Here is a 20,784-nt window from a genome sequence, read left to right as displayed (position 1 = left end):
CAGAAGAGGCGCTAGTGCGGTGACCAGGTAGATGCAGATAGATGATAGATACAAGCAGCTATGAAGGTTAGGGCTTTTGGGGGGGGGGGGGGTTTTACATGGTGTTGTCATTGTTTTACCCTCGGCAGTTGCCACCGGATGTTTCTTTAAAGGCAGCCGTCAAAGTAAACTCGCAGTATCAAAGCAGAAGTCAGACGCGCAGGTTAGAGCACAGCGGGTAAAGCTTGCTGGTCACATGGACTAACCCGGGTGGCCATACAGACAGTCACAAATGTTGTTGAATACTTTGGATCACACAACCGCAGCTGAGAGTCCCTCTGCGACTCAGACATCTTGTTGTTATTGTGTCTGAACTCAGAGTTTGTGTGTGTGTGTGTGTGTGTGTGTGTGTTTGCTCTCACACCACCAAAGCATTACCCGTGTTGTCTGTTTATCATCCATCTTGTCTCTAATGAGTGTGTCCATCTCCCGTAGTCTGCATTCAGGCTGCACACACACATCTCCACCGTGTTCAAGGTTAGAGACCACCCAACCTCCTTCTCTCTCTCTGTGTCTCCCTCTCTCTCTCTCTCTCTCTCTCTCTCTCTCTCTCTCTCTCTCTCATCATCATCATCTTCCTCCATCCCTCTGTGTGGCAGTCTAGTTGTGTGTTTCACCTGTGGCCATTGTCTTTCTACAGCTGATGTCATATGTTGTTGTTGTTGCTCTGCAGTGAGACCGTGTGTAGTAGAGTTGTGTTGTGCAGCAGTTGGTTTGTCGTCCTTGTGGGAGGTTATGTCAGCGCAGTGTAACTACATAGATGTGTAACTACATAGATAACACGTACAGTCCATTCCTTCACCTCGAATGCCACTGTGTTCTTTTTCCTGTCACATTTTTACACGTCTACGCTGGTGGAACTATTTCCCACCGCCGTCGACATTCCACAGGAAAGGAAAAGTTATGCTGACGATATACAAGTATCACCGATTAATTATGGAACGATATTCCACAACCTGAATCACTTCCCTTTTTTCTCTCCTTACAGTTACATTTGAAAAAAAGCATAACCAGTATTTTAAAGATGGCATTTTTAAGGCCTTGGGGATCCTATAGCAGCAAGAACACTCATGCTAACAGTAGATAGCACTCATGCTAACAGTAGTAGCTAGTAGTGCTTTAATGTTAACAGGGCTGAACCATATTTAAAAAGTCAACGTTGTCCTATTTTTGATTTTTTTTGGGATGTGTATTAAAGGATAAAAAGGAGTTACATCATTTCAGCAGATGTAATGAAGCTTTGAACTTTCAAAGCTTCGTGTGCAGAGTGCCGAGGGGAACCGAGGCAGCTGTCCCATAAGTCGTTCAGTCAGACCAAATTGTATTATTTGTCAGATACATTGCTTCTCTGATTAGTCATAAATAGCAGATTTTGTTTTCTATCGAGTAATAAGAGTTTTAGCCAAATTTGACTGATGGCCCACTTTGCCCTAATACTGCGTCATTCGCCATGTGTTGCACGCGTGTACTGCGGTGTCAGTTGTGAAGCAGTATATTGTTCAGCCCTGGTTTGTAGTGGTTGTGTAGTGGAGATGATAGGTGACGTAGTAAATCAGGCCTGGATGAGAGCCTCTTCCTCACAGGAAGTTTAGGAGTGTTGTGTGTCAAACTGAATTCTTCTGTGTCTCTGCCTGCGTCGCCCGTTCTTGCTTTGTGTGCAGTGTCAGAACCTGGGGAAGCTGACCACGGTCCAGCTCGGGCACGACAACTCTGGTCTGCTGGCCAAGTGGTTGGTGGACTGCGTCATGGTGCGCAATGAGATCACAGGACACACGTACAAGTAAGTGAAATCTCATTTTCTCTTTGTCTTCTTTCTGTTGTTCTTCTCGTTTAGTCTTTCTTGTCCATCCAGGGTGAACCCCGCTGAGATCCTGACGCCCTTTCAGGCGCAGCAGGACAGGCCCCCACAGCAGCTGCTCCACTCTTTCAATTGCAAACAGAAAAATGGTCAAAATGAAGCAACAAATCATGTAAACAAAAGTAAGAAGGGGAAACGACAAACTGAGAAAAAGAGAGAGAAAAGAGGGGGGAAAGTTTTGTCCCCCCCCCCCCCTCCAATTTTTCTCTCCAATTGTATCAGGCCGATTACCCCACTCTCCCGAGCCGTCCCAGTCGCTGCTCCACCCCCTCTGCCGATCCGGGGAGGGCTGCAGGCTCCCACATGCCTCCTCCGATACATGTGGAGTCGCCAGCTGCTTCTTTTCACCTGGCAGTGAGGAGTTTCACCGGGGGGACGTAGCGCGTGGGAGGATCACGCTATTCCCCCCGGTTCCCCCTCCGAACAGGCACCCCGACCGACCAGAGGAGGCGCTAGTGCAGCGACCAGGACATATACCGACAATCTGGCTTCCCACCTGCAGACACGGCCCATTGTGTCTGTAGGGACGCCCAACCAAGCCGGAGGCAACACGGGGATTCGACCCGGCGATCCCCATGTTGGTAGGCAACGGAATAGACCGCCACGCCACCCAGACGCCCCCCCAAAAGCTGTGTTTTAAAACAGCGTCATCAAATCAACAACTAATAATTAAGTGAAATATTGAAAGAGAAACAGGAGAGATGTGTGGTTTGTCTGAGCAGTGTGACTCAGAGGAACTGTGGGAGTGTGAAGGAGCACGTTGTGTTTCTCTCTCTGCTGCTTTTCTGGATAAATACAAATGAAACCCAGTAGCACTAGGTTTTCCTGGCTTTCGCTCTTTTTCTTTCACCAGGCGAAACACCCGAAAACTTATTATCCCTACTCCATCCCCCCTCTTCCCTCCTTTCATCTTTTCCTCCCCTCCCCTCTCCTCCCCTCTCCTCCCCTCTGCTCTGCTCTCCTTTCCAGGTTCCCCTGTGGACGTTGGCTGGGTAAAGGGGTCGATGACGGCAGTCTGGAGAGGGTTCTGATTGGTGAGCTGGTGCCCAGTGGGGAGGAGGATTCTGGGAGATGCTGTCGTACCCCGCCGCTCCAGCGTTCGCCGTCCCAGACCAGACGGATCAGCATCACCTCGCTGGCCGGACGTGGCTACAGTCAGTATATCTCAGGACCCCCACACACACACAGATCCAGAGAGAGGGACCACGCTGGTGTGGTGCCTGTGCGTTCTTACACAGCTGGTTTTGTTTTGTTTTGTGTTGTTTCCAGAGCCGACTTCCGCCCAAATCCAGGAGGCCATCGGGGAGGCGGTGAACAATATCGTCAAACACTTCCACAAGCCCGAGAAAGAGGTGTGTTGGGTGGCTATGTGTGCAGGCACATGTAGGGTGCACGTGCCGTTTAGTTTGTGTGTTTTAGTTGTTTGTGTGAGACCGCAGTCTTTCTTTATGTGTGTGTGGGTGAGCGCGGTGTGTGCCCTCCTTTTAAAGTTGTTTTTAAAGGTTTATTGACCCTCCGCTGGGGCAGACTAATGGTCTCGGCGGTGCACTTTCATTTGGTCTCTGGGAGAGTCGTGTCAGGACAGAAAACGAGGGCCAGTCTGCTCTCAGTACAAACTGGATAAAGCCCTCTTCCTCAGAGGACCACTCGCCATTACCTTCTCTGCACACACTCGTCTTCAAATAACCCCCCGCCTCTACCCCTCGTTTTCTCTCTCTCTCTCTCTCTCTCTCTCTCTCTCTCTCTCTCTCTCTCTCTCTCTCTCTCTCTCTCTCTCTCTCTCTCTCTCTCTCTCTCTCTCTCTCTCGCTCTCTCTGTAAGTGGCTGTCATTATTGTGTGTTTGTTCTGTGGCTGCTCATCCCAGTGTAATGACATTTCAGTCAATTCCTCGGAGGAAAAGGGCTCGGGCCAAACTTTCATACGGCAGTCTGTAAATGCCCTCTGTCTGAGAGACGAGGAGAGAAAAGAGAGGGAGAGACGAGGAGAGAAGATGAAGACAGAATGGAGAGAAAGAGGAAGAGATGAGAGACGATGGAGACAGAATGGAGAGAAAAGACAGGGAGAGACGAGGAGAGAGGATGGAGAGAAAAGACAGGGAGAGACGAGGAGAGAAGATAGAGACAGAATGGAGAGAAAAGACAGGGAGAGACGAGGAGAGAGGATGGAGAGAAAAGACAGGGAGAGACGAGGAGAGAAGATGGAGACAGAATGGAGAGAAAAGACGGAGAGACGAGAGAAGATGGAGACAGAATGGAGAGAAAAGAGAGGGAGAGATGAGGAGAGAAGATAGAGACAGAATGGAGAGAAAAGAGAGGGAGAGATGAGGAGAGAAGATAGAGACAGAATGGAGAGAAAAGACAGGGAGAGACGAGGAGAGAAGATGGAGACAGAATGGAGAGAAAAGACAGGGAGAGACGAGGGGAGAAGATGGAGACAGAATGGAGAGAAAAGACAGGGAGAGACGAGGAGAGAAGATGGAGAGAAAAGAGAGGGAGAGACGAGGGGAGAAGATAGAGACAGAATGGAGAGAAAAGACAGGGAGAGACGAGGAGAGAAGATGGAGACAGAATGGAGAGAAAAGACAGGGAGAGACGAGGGGAGACGGTCCGAGAAGATCATTAACTGAACACACGCTCCACAGTTGATTGACAGGAGCAGTAGAGAATTTATCCAACATTATTTGAGCCTCTCTCTTTCTGTCTTTCTTTCTGTCTTTCTTTCTTTCTTTCTTTCTTTCTTTCTTTCTTTCTTTCTTTCTTTCTTTCTTTCTTTCTTTCTTTCTTTCTTTCTTTCTTTCTTTCTTTCTTTCTTTCTTTCTTTCTTCCTTTCTTTCATTCATTCTTTCTTTCTTTCTTTCTTTCTTTATCTTTCCTTTTCCCTTTTTGTTTTTCTTTCATTCTTTCTTTCTTTCCTTTTCCCTTTCTTCCTGCCTTTTTTCTTTCTTTTCCCTTTCTCTCTCCCTCGGTCTCTCTCTCTCTTGTCTCTCTCCCTCGGTCTCTCTCTCTCTGTCTCTCTCCCTCGGTCTCTCCCCTCTCAGTAAGCCCTGTCAGAGGGAAGAGAATAATCTCTCAATCGCATCCCTTGACATACTAAATTCTCCTCCTGTCACAGCAGTGACATGCTGACGTCTGTCTCTGTTATTTGTTCCGTTTATTTTCCCTTTTACTCGTCAGCTCAGCTGTTTTGTTGTTCTCTTGTTTTCCATTAAGTTGTTTAGATTCTGTCGTTCATACTTGTTCAGACATTTGGGGTTTTCACATCGAGTAGTGATAGATAGATAGATAGATAGATGGATGGATGGATGGATGGATGGATGGACAGAGAGATGTAGGTAATTGATCCCAGTGGAAGATAAAGTTTCTATCTACCTGTTTTAATAAACCTCTTGAAGGTTGTTAATCTCACCTCACACCGTTTGTAAGTATGTGTTTGTGTGTTTCATCACCGTTTCGGTTCTGGTTGGTTGTGTTTGGGTTCTGGTTGGTTGTGTTTGGGTTCTGGTTGGTTGTGTTTGGGTTCTGGGTGGTTGTGTTTGGGTTCTGGTTGGTGTGTTTGGGTTCTGGTTGGTTGTGTTTGGGTTCTGTGGTTGATCCCCTGAACCTGATCCGGCTTTTGTCTTCGTCTCCTGGCAGAGAGGCAGTCTGACCATCCTGCTGTGTGGGGAAAGCGGTCTGGTCGGAGCTCTGGAGCAGTTTTTCCATCACGGCTTCAAATCTGCCAGACTTTTCCAGAGAACCGTCTTCGTCTGGGACTTCGTGGGTGAGTGTGGAGCCACAGTGCCACCTACTGTTACATATGAGAGCCAGCGCGTTGGACCTGTCTGGTTTTTTAACTGAAGCATCTTGCATCCCTTCAGGACAGATTTGGGAACATACCATAACATCAGGCTTAGTAGAGTTTCTGATTTTACAGAACCTGGTGTCCTCTTTTATCATGTAATCTCGCTGACCGATGGACAATCTGTTGTGACTCTGTTTAATGTACTTGAATCAGGTCATCTGGACACAACGTTTATTGACAGATGGGTTTCATCACTCATCTAAGGGACCTCTTCAGTCTCAGCTGACTGCAGGTGTCCCACCCTTATAAACAATACAGCTGCATAACGACTGAAGCCACCGACCAGTTTCATATGCAAATGACCATGTCCATTAACTGCAGTTACAGTGGCCATGTGTACTGTTCACAGAGGATTGGGGAATGGTTGCAATCACAGCATTGTAAGATAGTGACAGATGTACTCTTACCCACCCCACCCCACCCAGTTAAGGGATGGTCGTTCCCTCTTCACATATAGATGGCCTCTTTGACTCCCCATGGCCATTGTAATTCTAGTTAATGGTCATGCCCATATTTGCATATGAAACTGGTCGTTGGTTTCGGTTGTTATGCCGCTGTATTGTTTATAAGGGTGGGGACACCTGCAGTCACTGTATTGTTTATAAGGGTGGGGACACCTGCAGTCACTGTATTGTTTATAAGGGTGGAGACACCTGCAGTCACTGTATTGTTTATAAGGGTGGGGACACCTGCAGTCACTGTATTGTTTATAAGGGTGGGGACACCTGCAGTCACTGTATTGTTTATAAGGGTGGGGACACCTGCAGTCACTGTATTATTTATAAGGGTGGGGACACCTGCAGTCACTGTATTATTTATAAGGGTGGGGACACCTGCAGTCACTGTATTATTTATAAGGGTGGGGACACCTGCAGTCACTGTATTATTTATAAGGGTGGGGACACCTGCAGTCACTGTATTGTTTATAAGGGTGGGGACACCTGCAGTCACTGTATTATTTATAAGGGTGGGGACACCTGCAGTCACTGTATTATTTATAAGAGTGGGGGCACCTGCAGTCACTGTATTATTTATAAGGGTGGGGGTACCTGCAGTCACTGTATTGTTTATAAGGGTGGGGACACCTGCAGTCACTGTATTGTTTATAAGGGTGGGGACACCTGCAGTCACTGTATTGTTTAGGGGACACCTGCAGTCACTGTGTTGTTTATAAGGGTGGGGACACCTGCAGTCACTGTATTATTTATAAGGGTGGGGACACCTGCAGTCACTGTATTGTTTATAAGGGTGGGGACACCTGCAGTCACTGTATTATTTATAAGGGTGGGGACACCTGCAGTCACTGTATTGTTTATAAGGGTGGGGACACCTGCAGTCACTGTATTATTTATAAGGGTGGGGACACCTGCAGTCACTGTGTTGTTTATAAGGGTGGGGACACCTGCAGTCACTGTATTGTTTATAAGGGTGGGGGTACCTGCAGTCACTGTGTTGTTTATAAGGGTGGGGACACCTGCAGTCACTGTATTGTTTATAAGGGTGGGGACACCTGCAGTCACTGTATTGTTTATAAGGGTGGGGGTACCTGCAGTCACTGTGTTGTTTATAAGGGTGGGGACACCTGCAGTCACTGTATTGTTTATAAGGGTGGGGGCACCTGCAGTCACTGTATTGTTTATAAGGGTGGGGGCACCTGCAGTCACTGTATTGTTTATAAGGGTGGGGGCACCTGCAGTCACTATCGTTTATAAGGGTGGGGACATCTGCAGTACCTGTATTGTTTATAAGGGTGGGGACACCTGCAGTCACTGTATTGTTTATAAGGGTGGGGGTACCTGCAGTCAGCTGAGACTGAAGAGGTCACTTAGATGAGTGATTTAATACTCCTGCCTGTGCCCCTGAGCAAGGCAGTGGAAAGCAGAACTGGAGTTGGTCCGCGGGCGCTGCAGCGGCCCACTGCTCCTGTACGGTAGGATGTGTTAACTGCAGAGAACACGTTTCATTGTAAGAATGTAATGAAAAAGAAAAAGAAACGTTATCCTTACGACATAGCCCCCTCTAGCGGTAACATGTGGCAACGTTGTTATTTTTCCTTTTTGTATTTGATTAAGGGTAGAACGAGTAGGATCTGTCGGCTGCGGTTTGTAAACACAACGTTCAAAGCTGGCCCCTCCCCCCCGGCTCAACGTCACAAGAAGGACACGCCCCCTGACCACAGTTGCCAGAACACATCCCGGTGTACAGGCCAACGCCGCATCGCTCTTCATCCCCATCCTCTCCTTCAGTGCTCGCCAGCGGGTGACAGCCAGCCCGTGATTCACTCTCCTTTTGGAACGAGATTTGTCCGCTTGGCGTTCCGCCTCGCTATATTTGCGTCCTTTCGACGCTGTGTCCGCCGTTGTCGTAGCTTCCTCTTGGATGCGTGCTGACGAACTCGATCTGGCACCGGGTCGCTGCATTTTTGGAGTCCCGCTGCCCTAAAGTTAACGCCCAGAAAGGTCCTGTACACCGCAAAATAAGAAAGTACAGGCAGAGGACAGGATGTCTGCAGGTACAGACATGCATACAGACAAGGCCACACACGTCTAGTGATGATCGAGAGGGTCTATTTTTGAATAAGTCTATACATCATTTAGGAATTTTACCCCTTTTTTTCTCCCCAATTGTATCCGGCCAATTACCCCACTCTTCCGAGCCATCCCGGTCTCTGCTCCGCCCCCTCTGCCGATCCGGGGAGGGCTGCAGACTACCACATGCCTCCTCCCATACATGTGGAGCCACCAGCCGCTTCTTTTCAGCTGACAGTGAGGAGCTTCACCGGGGGGATGTAGCGCATGAGTGGCTCACACTACTACCCCCAGTTCCCCCTCCCCCCTGAACAGGTGCACCAACCGACTAGAGGAGGCGCTAGCGCAGCAACCAGGGCACACACCCACATCCGGCTCCCCACCTGCAGACACGGGCAGTTGTGTCTGCAGGGACGCCCGCTATACGTTTATTTTAAGGAAAATCCTACTCATTCTAGCTTTAAATTTTAAAAAAATGTGTTTTCATTTATTCATTTTTATTTGACATGAAGTTTGTCACCTTGTAGTTATTCATTATTTAGCCCATTTTAGTTTCAGTTGTATTATCAGCGCGGCTTTATTTGTTGTTTTGCTTTTTTTGCCCTCGTTTGTTCTGAGCCTGTGATGTTGTGTAGCTGCTTACAGTGGGGTGGCTGCACGTGGTCTGCTCAGGTCTGGTGCACACGGGGGGATTTCCACTCCCTAACCGACTTTAACAACCAGGAGACCACAGACATAACGGCAGATTTACCCGATTGCTAATTTATTTGGGTTTTGTTTTTTGTTTTTTTGTGCATTTTTCCACAAAATAATCCCCAAAAAAGGAAAGAAGGATGAGTCTGTCTGAAGCAGCGTCTGATAGAACTTTCACAAAACGATAAATGAGTAAATCTACGTAAGTTATGTAAAGAAGGGTTTAATTTGTAAGACATTAAGACAGCTGAGCGACGCTCGTGTAGATATGTGAATATGTTTGCCATCATATTTCAATCACCGGCCATCTCTCCCTTCTCCTCCTCTCGTTCCCTCGTCCCGTCCTACCTGCAGAGAAGGCCGTGGCCTACATGGAGTCCGCCGACCAGATGGGAGACCTTCAGGAGACGGCCGAGCCCCTGGGGATGACCTGTCAGTCGCTCTGCCACTACGTCAACGCCATCAACTCCACCCCCAGGAACATCGGCAAGGACGGGAAGTTCCAGCTGCTGGTCTGCCTCGGCGCAAGGTGAACTTTGCACGGAGGTCATCTGGCGGGGTTTTTTAGGACACGTACCAGCGTGACTTATTCTCACTGCGGTCTCAGCGGCCATGTCGGAATTAAAGCTGTCAGCGACATGGAAAACCGCTCCACCGTGATCTCCGTTTACGTGATGCTGATTTAAAACGCCCGCGTTTTAGCGTAAAGCCTTCATCAGAGTTTGTGGGTTGATTGTTGTGCGTTGCCTTCAACAACACGGTACTGAACACATAACAGTGTGTTCAGCAAATAACCATTCAGTCGGTCGTCACAGCACACAGAGGTTCAGAAGGCTGTCCGTCGGTTCAGACAGTACAGAACCAGTTTTATTTAGATGTTCATGTGGACATTATAGGAGGATGAGTAAGAGAACAAAACCAGTTTAATTTAGATGTTCATGTGGACATTATAGGAGGATGAGTAAAAGAACAAAACCAGTTTAATTTAGATGTTCATGTGGACATTATAGGAGGATGAGTAAAAGAACAAAACCAGTTTTATTTAGATGTTCATGTGGACATTATAGGAGGATGAGTAAAAGAACAAAACCAGTTTAATTTAGATGTTCATGTGGACATTATAGGAGGATGAGTAAGAGAACAAAACCAGTTTAATTTAGATGTTCATGTGGACATTATAGGAGGATGAGTAAAAGAACAAAACCAGTTTAATTTAGATGTTCATGTGGACATTATAGGAGGATGAGTAAAAGAACAAAACCAGTTTTATTTAGATGTTCATGTGGACATTATAGGAGGATGAGTAAAAGAACAAAACCAGTTTTATTTAGATGTTCATGTGGACATTATAGGAGGATGAGTAAGAGAACAAAACCAGTTTTATTTAGATGTTCATGTGGACATTATAGGAGGATCAGTAAGAGAACAAAACCAGTTTTATTTAGATGTTCATGTGGACATTATAGGAGGATGAGTAAAAGAACAAAACCAGTTTTATTTAGATGTTCATGTGGACATTATAGGAGGATCAGTAAGAGAACAAAACCAGTTTTATTTAGATGTTCATGTGGACATTATGGGAGGATGAGTAAGAGAACAAAACCAGTTTAATTTAGATGTTCATGTGGACATTATAGGAGGATGAGTGAAAGAACAAAACCAGTTTTATTTAGATGTTCATGTGGACATTATAGGAGGATGAGTAAAAGAACAAAACCAGTTTTATTTAGATGTTCATGTGGACATTATAGGAGGATGAGTGAAAGAACAAAACCAGTTTTATTTAGATGTTCATGTGGACATTATAGGAGGATGAGTAAAAGAACAAAACCAGTTTTATTTAGATGTTCATGTGGACATTATAGGAGGATGAGTGAAAGAACAAAACCAGTTTAATTTAGATGTTCATGTGGACATTATAGGAGGATGAGTAAAAGAACAAAACCAGTTTTATTTAGATGTTCATGTGGACATTATAGGAGGATGAGTAAGAGAACAAAACCAGTTTTATTTAGATGTTCATGTGGACATTATGGGAGGATGAGTAAGAGAACAAAACCAGTTTTATTTAGATGTTCATGTGGACATTATAGGAGGATGAGTAAGAGAACAAAACCAGTTTTATTTAGATGTTCATGTGGACATTATGGGAGGATGAGTAAGAGAACAAAACCAGTTTTATTTAGATGTTCATGTGGACATTATAGGAGGATGAGTAAGAGAACAAAACCAGTTTAATTTAGATGTTCATATGGACATTATAGGAGGATGAGTAAGAGAACAAAACCAGTTTAATTTAGATGTTCATGTGGACATTATAGGAGGATGAGTAAAAGAACAAAACCAGTTTTATTTAGATGTTCATGTGGACATTATAGGAGGATGAGTGAAAGAACAAAACCAGTTTTATTTAGATGTTCATGTGGACATTATAGGAGGATGAGTGAAAGAACAAAACCAGTTTTATTTAGATGTTCATGTGGACATTATAGGAGGATGAGTAAAAGAACAAAACCAGTTTAATTTAGATGTTCATGTGGACATTATAGGAGGATGAGTAAAAGAACAAAACCAGTTTTATTTAGATGTTCATGTGGACATTATAGGAGGATGAGTAAAAGAACAAAACCAGTTTAATTTAGATGTTCATGTGGACATTATAGGAGGATGAGTAAAAGAACAAAACCAGTTTAATTTAGATGTTCATGTGGACATTATAGGAGGATGAGTAAGAGAACAAAACCAGTTTTATTTAGATGTTCATGTTGACATTATAGAAGGATGAGTAAAAGAACAAAACCAGTTTAATTTAGATGTTCATGTGGACATTATAGGAGGATGAGTAAGAGAACAAAACCAGTTTTATTTAGATGTTCATGTGGACATTATAGGAGGATGAGTAAGAGAACAAAACCAGTTTTATTTACATGTTCATGTGGACATTATGGGAGGATGAGTAAGAGAACAAAACCAGTTTTATTTAGATGTTCATGTGGACATTATGGGAGGATGAGTAAGAGAAAAAAACCAGTTTTATTTAGATGTTCATGTGGACATTATAGGAGGATGAGTAAAAGAACGATGACCGACTAGTAAAGATTCACTTCACCACAAAGCACCTGTAGAAGTGGTCAATACATAATACTCAGCAAAGATCATTAAAAAGACAACAGTACTTTTACAGTAAAGGTACCAATTAAATCATTAAAGAGTCAAAATTCTTACTTAATAGATTCAGAAGGGGGCCTCCAGGTGGCGTGGCGGTCTATTCCGTTGCCTACCAACACGGGGATCGCTGGTTCGAATCTCTGTGTCACCTCTGGCCCTGTGTCACGATTGGCCGTGTCTGCGGGTGGGGAGCCGGATGTGGGGATGTGTCCTGGTCGCTGCACTAGCGCCTCCTCTGGTCGGTCGGGGCACCTGTTCGGCCTGGGGGGAATAGCGTGATCCTTCCACGCGCTACGTCCCCCTGGTGAAACTCCTCACTGTCAGGTGAAAAGAAGCGGCTGGTGACTCCACATGTATGGGAGGAGGCATGTGGTAGTCTGCAGCCCTCCCCGGATCGGCAGAGGGGGCGGAGCAGCGACCGGGACGGCTCGGAAGAGTGGGGTTAATTGGCCGGATACAACTGGGGGGAAAAGAGGGGAAAATCCGGGGGGGGGGGGACCTCTCTCCTCACCACAGGGCATCAGAGTCAGACTCTGAATCATCTTTATTGGACACGTGTGCTTTCACACACCAGGACCTGGGTTTGATGCCTTGCTCACATGGACCACTTGTGGAAAAGCAAGTGGAAAACAAAAACATAGATTGCGTACAAAATATTTACATAGTTAGGACAGAAAATGGATAAAAGTCAGTGACATACAGGAGGGGCGCTGTGTAGCGAGTTTGCAAGAGAGGACGTTTGAAAAGATCAACTCACAGTATCATGAAACAGACAAGGTGAATAACTACACAGCTACTAGTGGCCCTGTGTGCACCCACAGAATAACTACACAGCGACTCGTGGCCCTGTGTGCACCCACAGAATAACTACACAGCAACTCGTGGCCCTGTGTGCACCCACAGAATAACTACACAGCGACTAGTGGCCCTGTGTGTACCCACAGAATAACTACACAGCTACTAGTGGCCCTGTGTGTACCCACAGAATAACTACACAGCTACTAGTGGCCCTGTGTGCACCCACAGAATAACTACACAGCTACTAGTGGCCCTGTGTGTACCCACAGAATAACTACACAGCGACTAGTGGCCCTGTGTGCACCCACAGAATAACTACACAGCGACTAGTGGCCCTGTGTGCACCCACAGAATACCTACACAGCTACTAGTGGCCCTGTGTGTACCCACAGAATAACTACACAGCTACTAGTGGCCCCGTGTGCACCCACAGAATAACTACACAGCGACTAGTGGCCCTGTGTGCACCCACAGAATACCTACACAGCTACTAGTGGCCCTGTGTGTACCCACAGAATAACTACACAGCTACTAGTGGCCCTGTGTGTACCCACAGAATAACTACACAGTGACTCGTGGCCCTGTGTGCACCCACAGAATAACTACACAGCTACTAGTGGCCCTGTGTGCACCCACAGAATAACTACACAGCAACTAGTGGCCCTGTGTGCACCCACAGAATAACTACACAGCTACTAGTGGCCCTGTGTGCACCCACAGAATAACTACACAGCAACTAGTGGCCCTGTGTGCACCCACAGAATAACTACACAGCGACTAGTGGCCCTGTGTGTACCCACAGCTCATACGTGTGAACATAAAGTTACTAAACGTTTATGTCAGCAGAAGTTGTTATCTACGGAGTTGCAGAAGAAGAGCTGATGGTTTGCTTTACATTTTACAGAATGTTCTTGCTGACGGTTGTCTGCCCATGTCTTTGTCACAGAGACCGCCTGCTGCCCCAGTGGCTCCCCCTGTTGGTGGAGTGCCCGGTAATCCTGAGGATGTACGAGGAGTCGGCGCTGCTGAGAGACCGGACCACCGTCAACACCCTCATCGGCGTCCTGGAGACCCTCCACGACTTCCCCGTCACCCTGGAAACCTCGCTGGTCAAAGGAATAGACCTTTAGCAGACACACGCACACGCACCCCCCCTCCCCTCTCCCCCTCCCCCCCGTTCCTACAAGGACTGCTGGGAAACCCAGCCGGGACTACATTTTCTCTGAACCACCCTACCGCTGCTCCTTCCCACCGCCCCAGTTGTAGCTGTCGTGCATCATCAAGGCCCGCTTAAGATGATTGGCTGCGGGGTTATTCATGTAACCTGCGGAGGAGGAGGAGGAGGAGGAGGTGCGAGGGAGTGGAGACTTTAAACAAAGAGACTCTTGGTAACCAAAGCAGCAAGTTCTGCGCTGCAGCACGCCGGGCTGCGGGTGGACAACAAAGTTCTGATGCAGTATTATCACGTAGCCTGTGGTTCTGAAAGACCCGTTTCGACTTTCAGCAGGAAGTCGTTGCGGACGGTTTCCCTTCGTTGCTGCCCGTGTATGGCCCCGCCTCCTCCGGTAGATCCTGCTCTGATGGGAGCCATCTTTCTTTCACGTGGGTGTCCCGCCTGTGTCTGCAGGCTGCTACGTCTCCCTCCTCAGGCCGGTGTTGGTACTGACATGCATGCAGACGGAGCGAACTTGGCCGTGCAAGAAGGAATCCGGCGCAGATAGAGACCGCGTCCTCGCTGGCCTTCTGCAGCGACCGTCTCCCCGGGGGGACAAGTGGTGAACAAAACCATGGCAACGGTAACGATGACAGCAGCCGAGAGGACATGGATTCTGCACCAAACTGAGCCGTAAATCACAACCCAGCCCCCCCACACCCCCCCACCACCACCACCACTATGCTGAACTTGTATTGGACGTTTAGCCTCCGGGTGTTGACGGACATGAACACTGCTGTATTTGATTGGACAGATGTGTCTCAAAGGCGGGAGCTTGTCTCGGGCCGCTCGGGACACTGATGGGAGCACACCCGCCTGTTTTAAACTCTGCGTTTGGATGTGTGTACATGGGTATTTGTGCGTCAAGTATTCGGCGTATCTACTGGAGGACTGCACTGCAGCAGGGTGTGTGTGTTAGTGTGTGTGTGTGTGTGTTAGTGTGTGTGTATATGTGTGTGTGCATACTGGACCTGTATGCCTCACACAGTCGTGGACATTTTCAAGTATTTACCATTTACACCGCTTCCGTGCCAGCGCAGGTGTTTGCTTCCTTTTTAGACTTAAATTAACATGTGTGAAGTACACTGGAATACCCCCTCCCCCCCTTTCTCCCCAATCGTATTTGGCCAATTACCCCACTCTCCTGAGTCGTCCCGGTCGCCGCTCCACCCCCTCTGCCGATCTGGGGAGGGCTGCAGACTACCACATGCCTCCTCCTCTCATACACGTGGAGTCGCCAGCCGCTTCTTTTCTCCTGACAGTTAGGAGTTTCCCCAGGGGGGCGTAGCGCGTGGGAGGATCACGCTATTACCCCCAGTACCCCCCTCCCCCCGCGAACAGGCACCCCGACCGACCAGAGGAGGCGCCAGTGCAGCGACCAGGACACACACCCACATCCGGCTTCCCACCCGACCAAGCCGGAGGTAACGCGGGGATTCGAACCGGCGATCCCCGTGTTGGTAGGCAACGGAGTAGACCGCCACGCCACCCGGACGCGGAATACAACAGTTTTTGTCAAATCGAAGGCGTCGATCCGGTTCCCGCCAGTTATCTTCTTTGTGGCTATGAAGTGCGAGAGTCGGTGTCATGACGACCGGGACGAGCCCCCCCCCTCTCAGAAAAGCGTCATTTTAATCTTTTACTCACGCCGGCGCTGTTGGCGCACAGGATGTGAGGTTGCACCACTTCCGCCAGTTCTTCCGGTCTGTAAACGAAGCCGGTGCAGAGGCGGTGCAGCTGCACTAATCGGTGCATGTGGACGAGGGCCACGTCCGGACCTTGAGATGTTATTTATTGTGATTTATTGTCCAGAAAACAGATTTGTAAACGGAGATCTCACACCGGAAGCCCGTCAGACTCTCCCCCTTCTGCTTCGTGGTATCGCCGTTCAGTTCTGTCTTATTTTTATCTTTCTGTCTGCTCTGTGAAAGACGGGGCAGATTGACGGGGTTTATTTTAACTGCTGGGGTTCGTGGTACCGACTGAGTTTTAATCCGCGGCAGACTTTAAAGGCAATGTAACCGGTTATTTTCTTGCCCGGTGCGGGATTCGATACGGCGTGTACTGCACCACAAGGTGACGTCACTAACCGCTCGGCTAAAGGGTCAGACTCGTTAGCTAGGGGCTAACGTGTCTTATTAGTAGTTTACATTCGTCACCCTCCCCGGAAGCGCGCCCTGTTCTTCCCGCGCTCCGAAGAGACTTCTGAGGATCCGCACACTTCCGGATCCCACCGCTGCCACCAATGTAACCGGTTAATTCCTTGCCCGGTGCGGGATTCGATACGGGGTGTACTGCACCACAAGGCGAGGTCGCTAACCGCTCGGCTAAAGGGTCAGACCCGTTAGCTAAGGGGCTAAAGGGTCAGACCCGTTAGCTAGGGGGCTAACGTGTGTTATTAGTAGTTTACAGCAGTTTTCCATGTCCGTGGTGCAAATTGGTGTAAAAAAAAATAAATCCTGTGGAATAAAAGAAACCCGACTGCCGTCAAACCGGCGGTCCCAGCTGTCGCGAATGAGCGAAGAAGAAGGGCCCGTACCCCGCCACCTGGGTCTGTTCTGGCGCATGTCATGACGAGTACGCGTCCTGGCCTCGGGTCCGGCCGGCATCTCCGTGACTCCGCGCCGGACGGACTTTCCGGGACTGCGGTGACGTGCGCACACGTATGTCGTCACAGCTCGCGGCTGTGACCCTGCGGATACCGGTGTAAACCACTAATAAGACACGTTAGCCCCCTAGCTAACGGGTCTGACCCTTTAGCCGAGCGGTTAGCGAACGGGAAGCACACGCGGTGAGTACGCGAGCCCACGTCCGTATTCCTGCCGGGTGGAAAGTCGCGCAGAAAAAAACAAACCCCGAGTTACTGAAGCTTTTGAGTTGTTGTCACTGGTGTAAAAAAAAAACCCGGAAGTCCTGAGCTCCACGCCTCTGTAGACCTGCTCTTCTGTCCCCATATTTATTATGCGTAGTTCATTAAAACAGCCAGCGCAAAGGAACACGTGTCTGTTTTCTGTGTGTGTGTGTGTGTGTGTGTGTGTGTGCGTGTGCGTGCAGGGGTGCCGCCAGGGATTTTGCACCCCTATAAAGAATATGACTGAGCGCCCTTTATGTGTTTCATTAATCGAATCATTATTCTATTAAACCCCTTCCTCTACCTTCACCCCATGCTACCAGCTTGCCCAACAACCCCCCCCCCCTTCATCCACAGCTTCTCCAATAAGGGACCCATCTTCTTAGTTTGACAAATCGGTAACACTTTAGTATGGGGAACATAAAAAAGCTTAATTACTAATGGATTAGTAATGATCAAGATGTCACTTTAGTATGGGGAACATAGTCTAAGTAACAAAAACTTAATTTAGAGTAATTTAACACTATTAACACTGGTAGTTTTGTGTGTTGTTATGTAAGAACAGACCATATTCATTAGGTGTTAGTAAGGGAGAATAACTCTTCTTGTGGTACCACCACCTTATAAAGGCCATACTAAGCAAAGGATATTGAGATGGTACTACTAATAAGCAATACTTCTGAGGTCATAGAGGGAAAACTCATAGTTCATGGCTTACTGGTTGTATAATAAGGCCATGCAGAATAACGCATTAATGAGTATGTAATAATGACCAATTAAGAGCCAATATGTTGCTAATTTGCATGCTAATAAGCACCTAATTAATGGTGACTACGTTCCCCATACTACAGTGTTACCGACAAATCCACATATAAAATGCTCTTGACAACAAAGGATGTGACGCCACCATAGCCCAGACTGAACCTGTGGACTCCTTCCTGTGGATCTCTCCTTCCTGCGGATCGCGACTCGGAGGTCTTCGACAAGATCTGGCCATATGCCACTGGGTAATCGGGTGGGATAAGAGGAAAAACTAGAAATGCATTTATAACAAACAATTTGTGGCGCCCCCCCCCCTCTAGTCTGGCGCCCTTAGAATCGTCATAACATTGTACCCACTTACGGCGCCACTGTGTGTGTGTACTCGTTTTTCTTACCCAATGAGGCCCAAATGGCCCCTTTAGGATAGAAAAACTAGAAACCACCGACCTTGTGGGGCCATTTTATTGGGCCCCACAAGGAAAAGGGTCTATTTTAGAGTTAGGACTTGGTTTTAGGGTTAAGGTTAGAATTGGGGTTAGGTTATGGTTAAGGTAAGGATTAAGGTTAAGCATGTAGTTTGCATGGTTAGGTTAGGGTTAGGTTAAGGTTATGGTTAGGGTTAGGGTTAGGCATGTAGTTTGCATGGTTAGGTTAGGTTAAGGTTAGGGTTAGGGTTAGGCATGTAGTTTGCATGGTTAGGTTAGGTTAAGGTTATGGTTAGGGTTAGGGTTAGGCATGTAGTTTGCATGGTTAAGGTTAGGGTTATGGTTAGGTAATGGTTAGGGTTAGGGTTAGACATGTAGTTTGCATGGTTAGGTTAGGGTAAGGGTTAGGGTTAGGTAATGGTTAGGGTAAGGGTTAGGCATGTAGTTTGCATGGTTAAGGTTAGGGTTAAGGGTTAGGGTTAGGCATTTAGTTTGCATGGTTAAGGTTAGGGTTAAGGGTTAGGGTTAGGCATGTAGTTTGCATGGTTAAGGTTAGGGTTTAGGGTTAGGCATGTAGTTTGCATGGTTAAGGTTAGGGTTAGGGTTAGGCATGTAGTTTGCATGGTTAAGGTTAGGGTTAAGGGTTAGGGTTAGGCATTTAGTTTGCATGGTTAAGGTTAGGGTTAAGGGTTAGGGTTAGGCATTTAGTTTGCATGGTTAAGGTTAGGGTTAAGGGTTAGGGTTAGGCATGTAGTTTGCATGGTTAAGGTTAGGGTTTAGGGTTAGGCATGTAGTTTGCATGGTTAAGGTTAGGGTTAAGGGTTAGGGTTAGGCATGTAGTTTGCATGGTTAAGGTTAGGGTTAGGTAATGGTTAGGGTTAGGGTTAGGCATGTAGTTTGCATGGTTAAGGTTAGGGTTAAGGGTTAGGGTTAGGGTTAGGGTTAGGCATGTAGTTTGCATGGTTAAGGTTAGGGTTAAGGGTTAGGGAAGGGATGTCAATGAATGTGAGTCAATGAGGGGGGCCCCCACAAGGATACATTTGTGAGGGTGTGTGTGTGTGTGTGTGTGTGCAGTCACGCACGCGGCTCTCTGCTATGAAGACTCGGGGAAGATTCAGCTTTCTCCTAAAGGTCATTACCAAATTCTCCAGGGCGTTACGCAAATATGACCGTTAACTAGAGTCACAGTGGCCATGTGTACTATTCACAGAGGACTTGGGAATGTCTGCAATCACGGCATTGTAAGATGGAGACAGATATACTCTTAGACCCCCCCTCCACCCCAGTTCAGGGATGGTCGTTCCCTCTTTGACTCCCCGTTCGGCGTTCCCCCCTATCAGGGAAGTGCACATCCTCACCCTTGAGAGAGTGGCCACCGGCCTGTAGATGGTGCAGACTGTGGAGTCCTGGTCTGACGCGTAGCTCTCGTGCTGTGCCGCCCTCCTGGCCAGTCTGGAGGTGGTCACGCATGTTTGCCTATGGACCAGATGGCTGGTTCCGGTCGTTACGCCGCTGTGTTGTTTATCAGGGCGGGACACCTGCAGTCAGCGGAGACTGAAGAGGTCACTTAGGTGACGGTGAAACGTTTCTCTCAATAAACGCTGTGTCCGGATCAACTGATTCAACCTACTTTGACTTGGATATTTATTACCCATCTCCAGGCGCGGATCCACGGGGTGGCAACAGGGGTGGTAGCTGCCACCTCTGGGACACAGTCTTGCCACCCCATTTATAAATCAGATCATATGTTTTTAAAGTATATTTGGTAACACTTTAGTATGGGGAACATAAAAAAACTTAATTACTAGTGAATTAGTAATGATCAAGATGTCACTTTAGTATGGGGAACATATTCTAAGTAACAAAACTTAATTTACAGTAATTTAACACTATGAACACTTGTAGTTTTGTGTGTTGTTATGTAAGAACAGACCATATTCATTAAGTGTTAGTAAGGGGGAATAACTCTTCTTGTGGTACTACCACCTTATAAAGGCCATACTAAGCAAAGCATATTGAGATGGTACTACTAATAAGCAATACTTCTGAGGTTATAGAGGGAAAACTCATAGTTAATGGCTTACTGGTTGCATAATAAGGCCATGCAGAATAAGGCATTAATGAGTACGTAATAATGACCAATTAAGAGCCAATATGTTGCTAATTTGCATGCTAATAAGCACCTAATTAATGGTGACTACGTTCCCCATACTAAAGTGTTACCGTATATTTTATGTGCATGCATGGTGAAGGTCCATGAGACCCGCGCCAAACTCATCTCAAACAGCAGAGAGCAAAACACATTGGATGAAATCCGAGTTTTGAATAATAACACGTTTAGAATAATGTCCATTGCCCCCCTCTGCCCCCCCAGGAAAAAATCTCTAGATCCGCCACTGCCCATCCCCCCCCTCCCCCCCACATCTTCCTCTCTAGCTACACACCAGCCCGTTCCCTGCGCTCCTCCGACACCGCTCCCCTAGCCGTCCCCACCGGGCTCAGGTCGATGGGGGGGACCGGGTCTGAAACGCTCTCCTGGATCTACCCCCCCCCCCGTTTTAAGGCTCAGCTCAAAACTTTATAGAGGCTTTCAAGAGGCAAATAAACC

General features: G+C 47.4%; 1 protein-coding gene across 7 annotated transcripts in view; it reads left to right on the top strand.

Annotated features, from left to right (window-relative positions):
- dennd5b (DENN/MADD domain containing 5B) overlaps window positions 1-16,487 on the top strand; it is a 124,361-nt gene extending 107,874 nt beyond the window's left edge. For all 7 annotated transcript variants that reach the window (XM_056275707.1, XM_056275706.1, XM_056275705.1 and 4 more), the window contains 6 exons: window positions 1,701-1,819; window positions 2,867-3,051; window positions 3,167-3,249; window positions 5,531-5,657; window positions 9,314-9,488; window positions 13,872-16,487. In XM_056275707.1, the coding sequence (XP_056131682.1) occupies window positions 1,701-1,819; window positions 2,867-3,051; window positions 3,167-3,249; window positions 5,531-5,657; window positions 9,314-9,488; window positions 13,872-14,055 (873 nt within the window). In that variant the 3' untranslated portion in view covers window positions 14,056-16,487. The remainder of the gene's footprint in view (window positions 1-1,700; window positions 1,820-2,866; window positions 3,052-3,166; window positions 3,250-5,530; window positions 5,658-9,313; window positions 9,489-13,871) is intronic.
- Window positions 16,488-20,784: the final 4,297 nt, after the last annotated feature.

This window comes from Lampris incognitus, chromosome 3 (assembly GCF_029633865.1).
Source record: "Lampris incognitus isolate fLamInc1 chromosome 3, fLamInc1.hap2, whole genome shotgun sequence".
NCBI classification, from domain to species: domain Eukaryota; kingdom Metazoa; phylum Chordata; class Actinopteri; order Lampriformes; family Lampridae; genus Lampris; species Lampris incognitus.
Note: the sequence above shows the minus strand (reverse complement) of the source record. Positions and strands in the feature narration are given on the sequence as shown.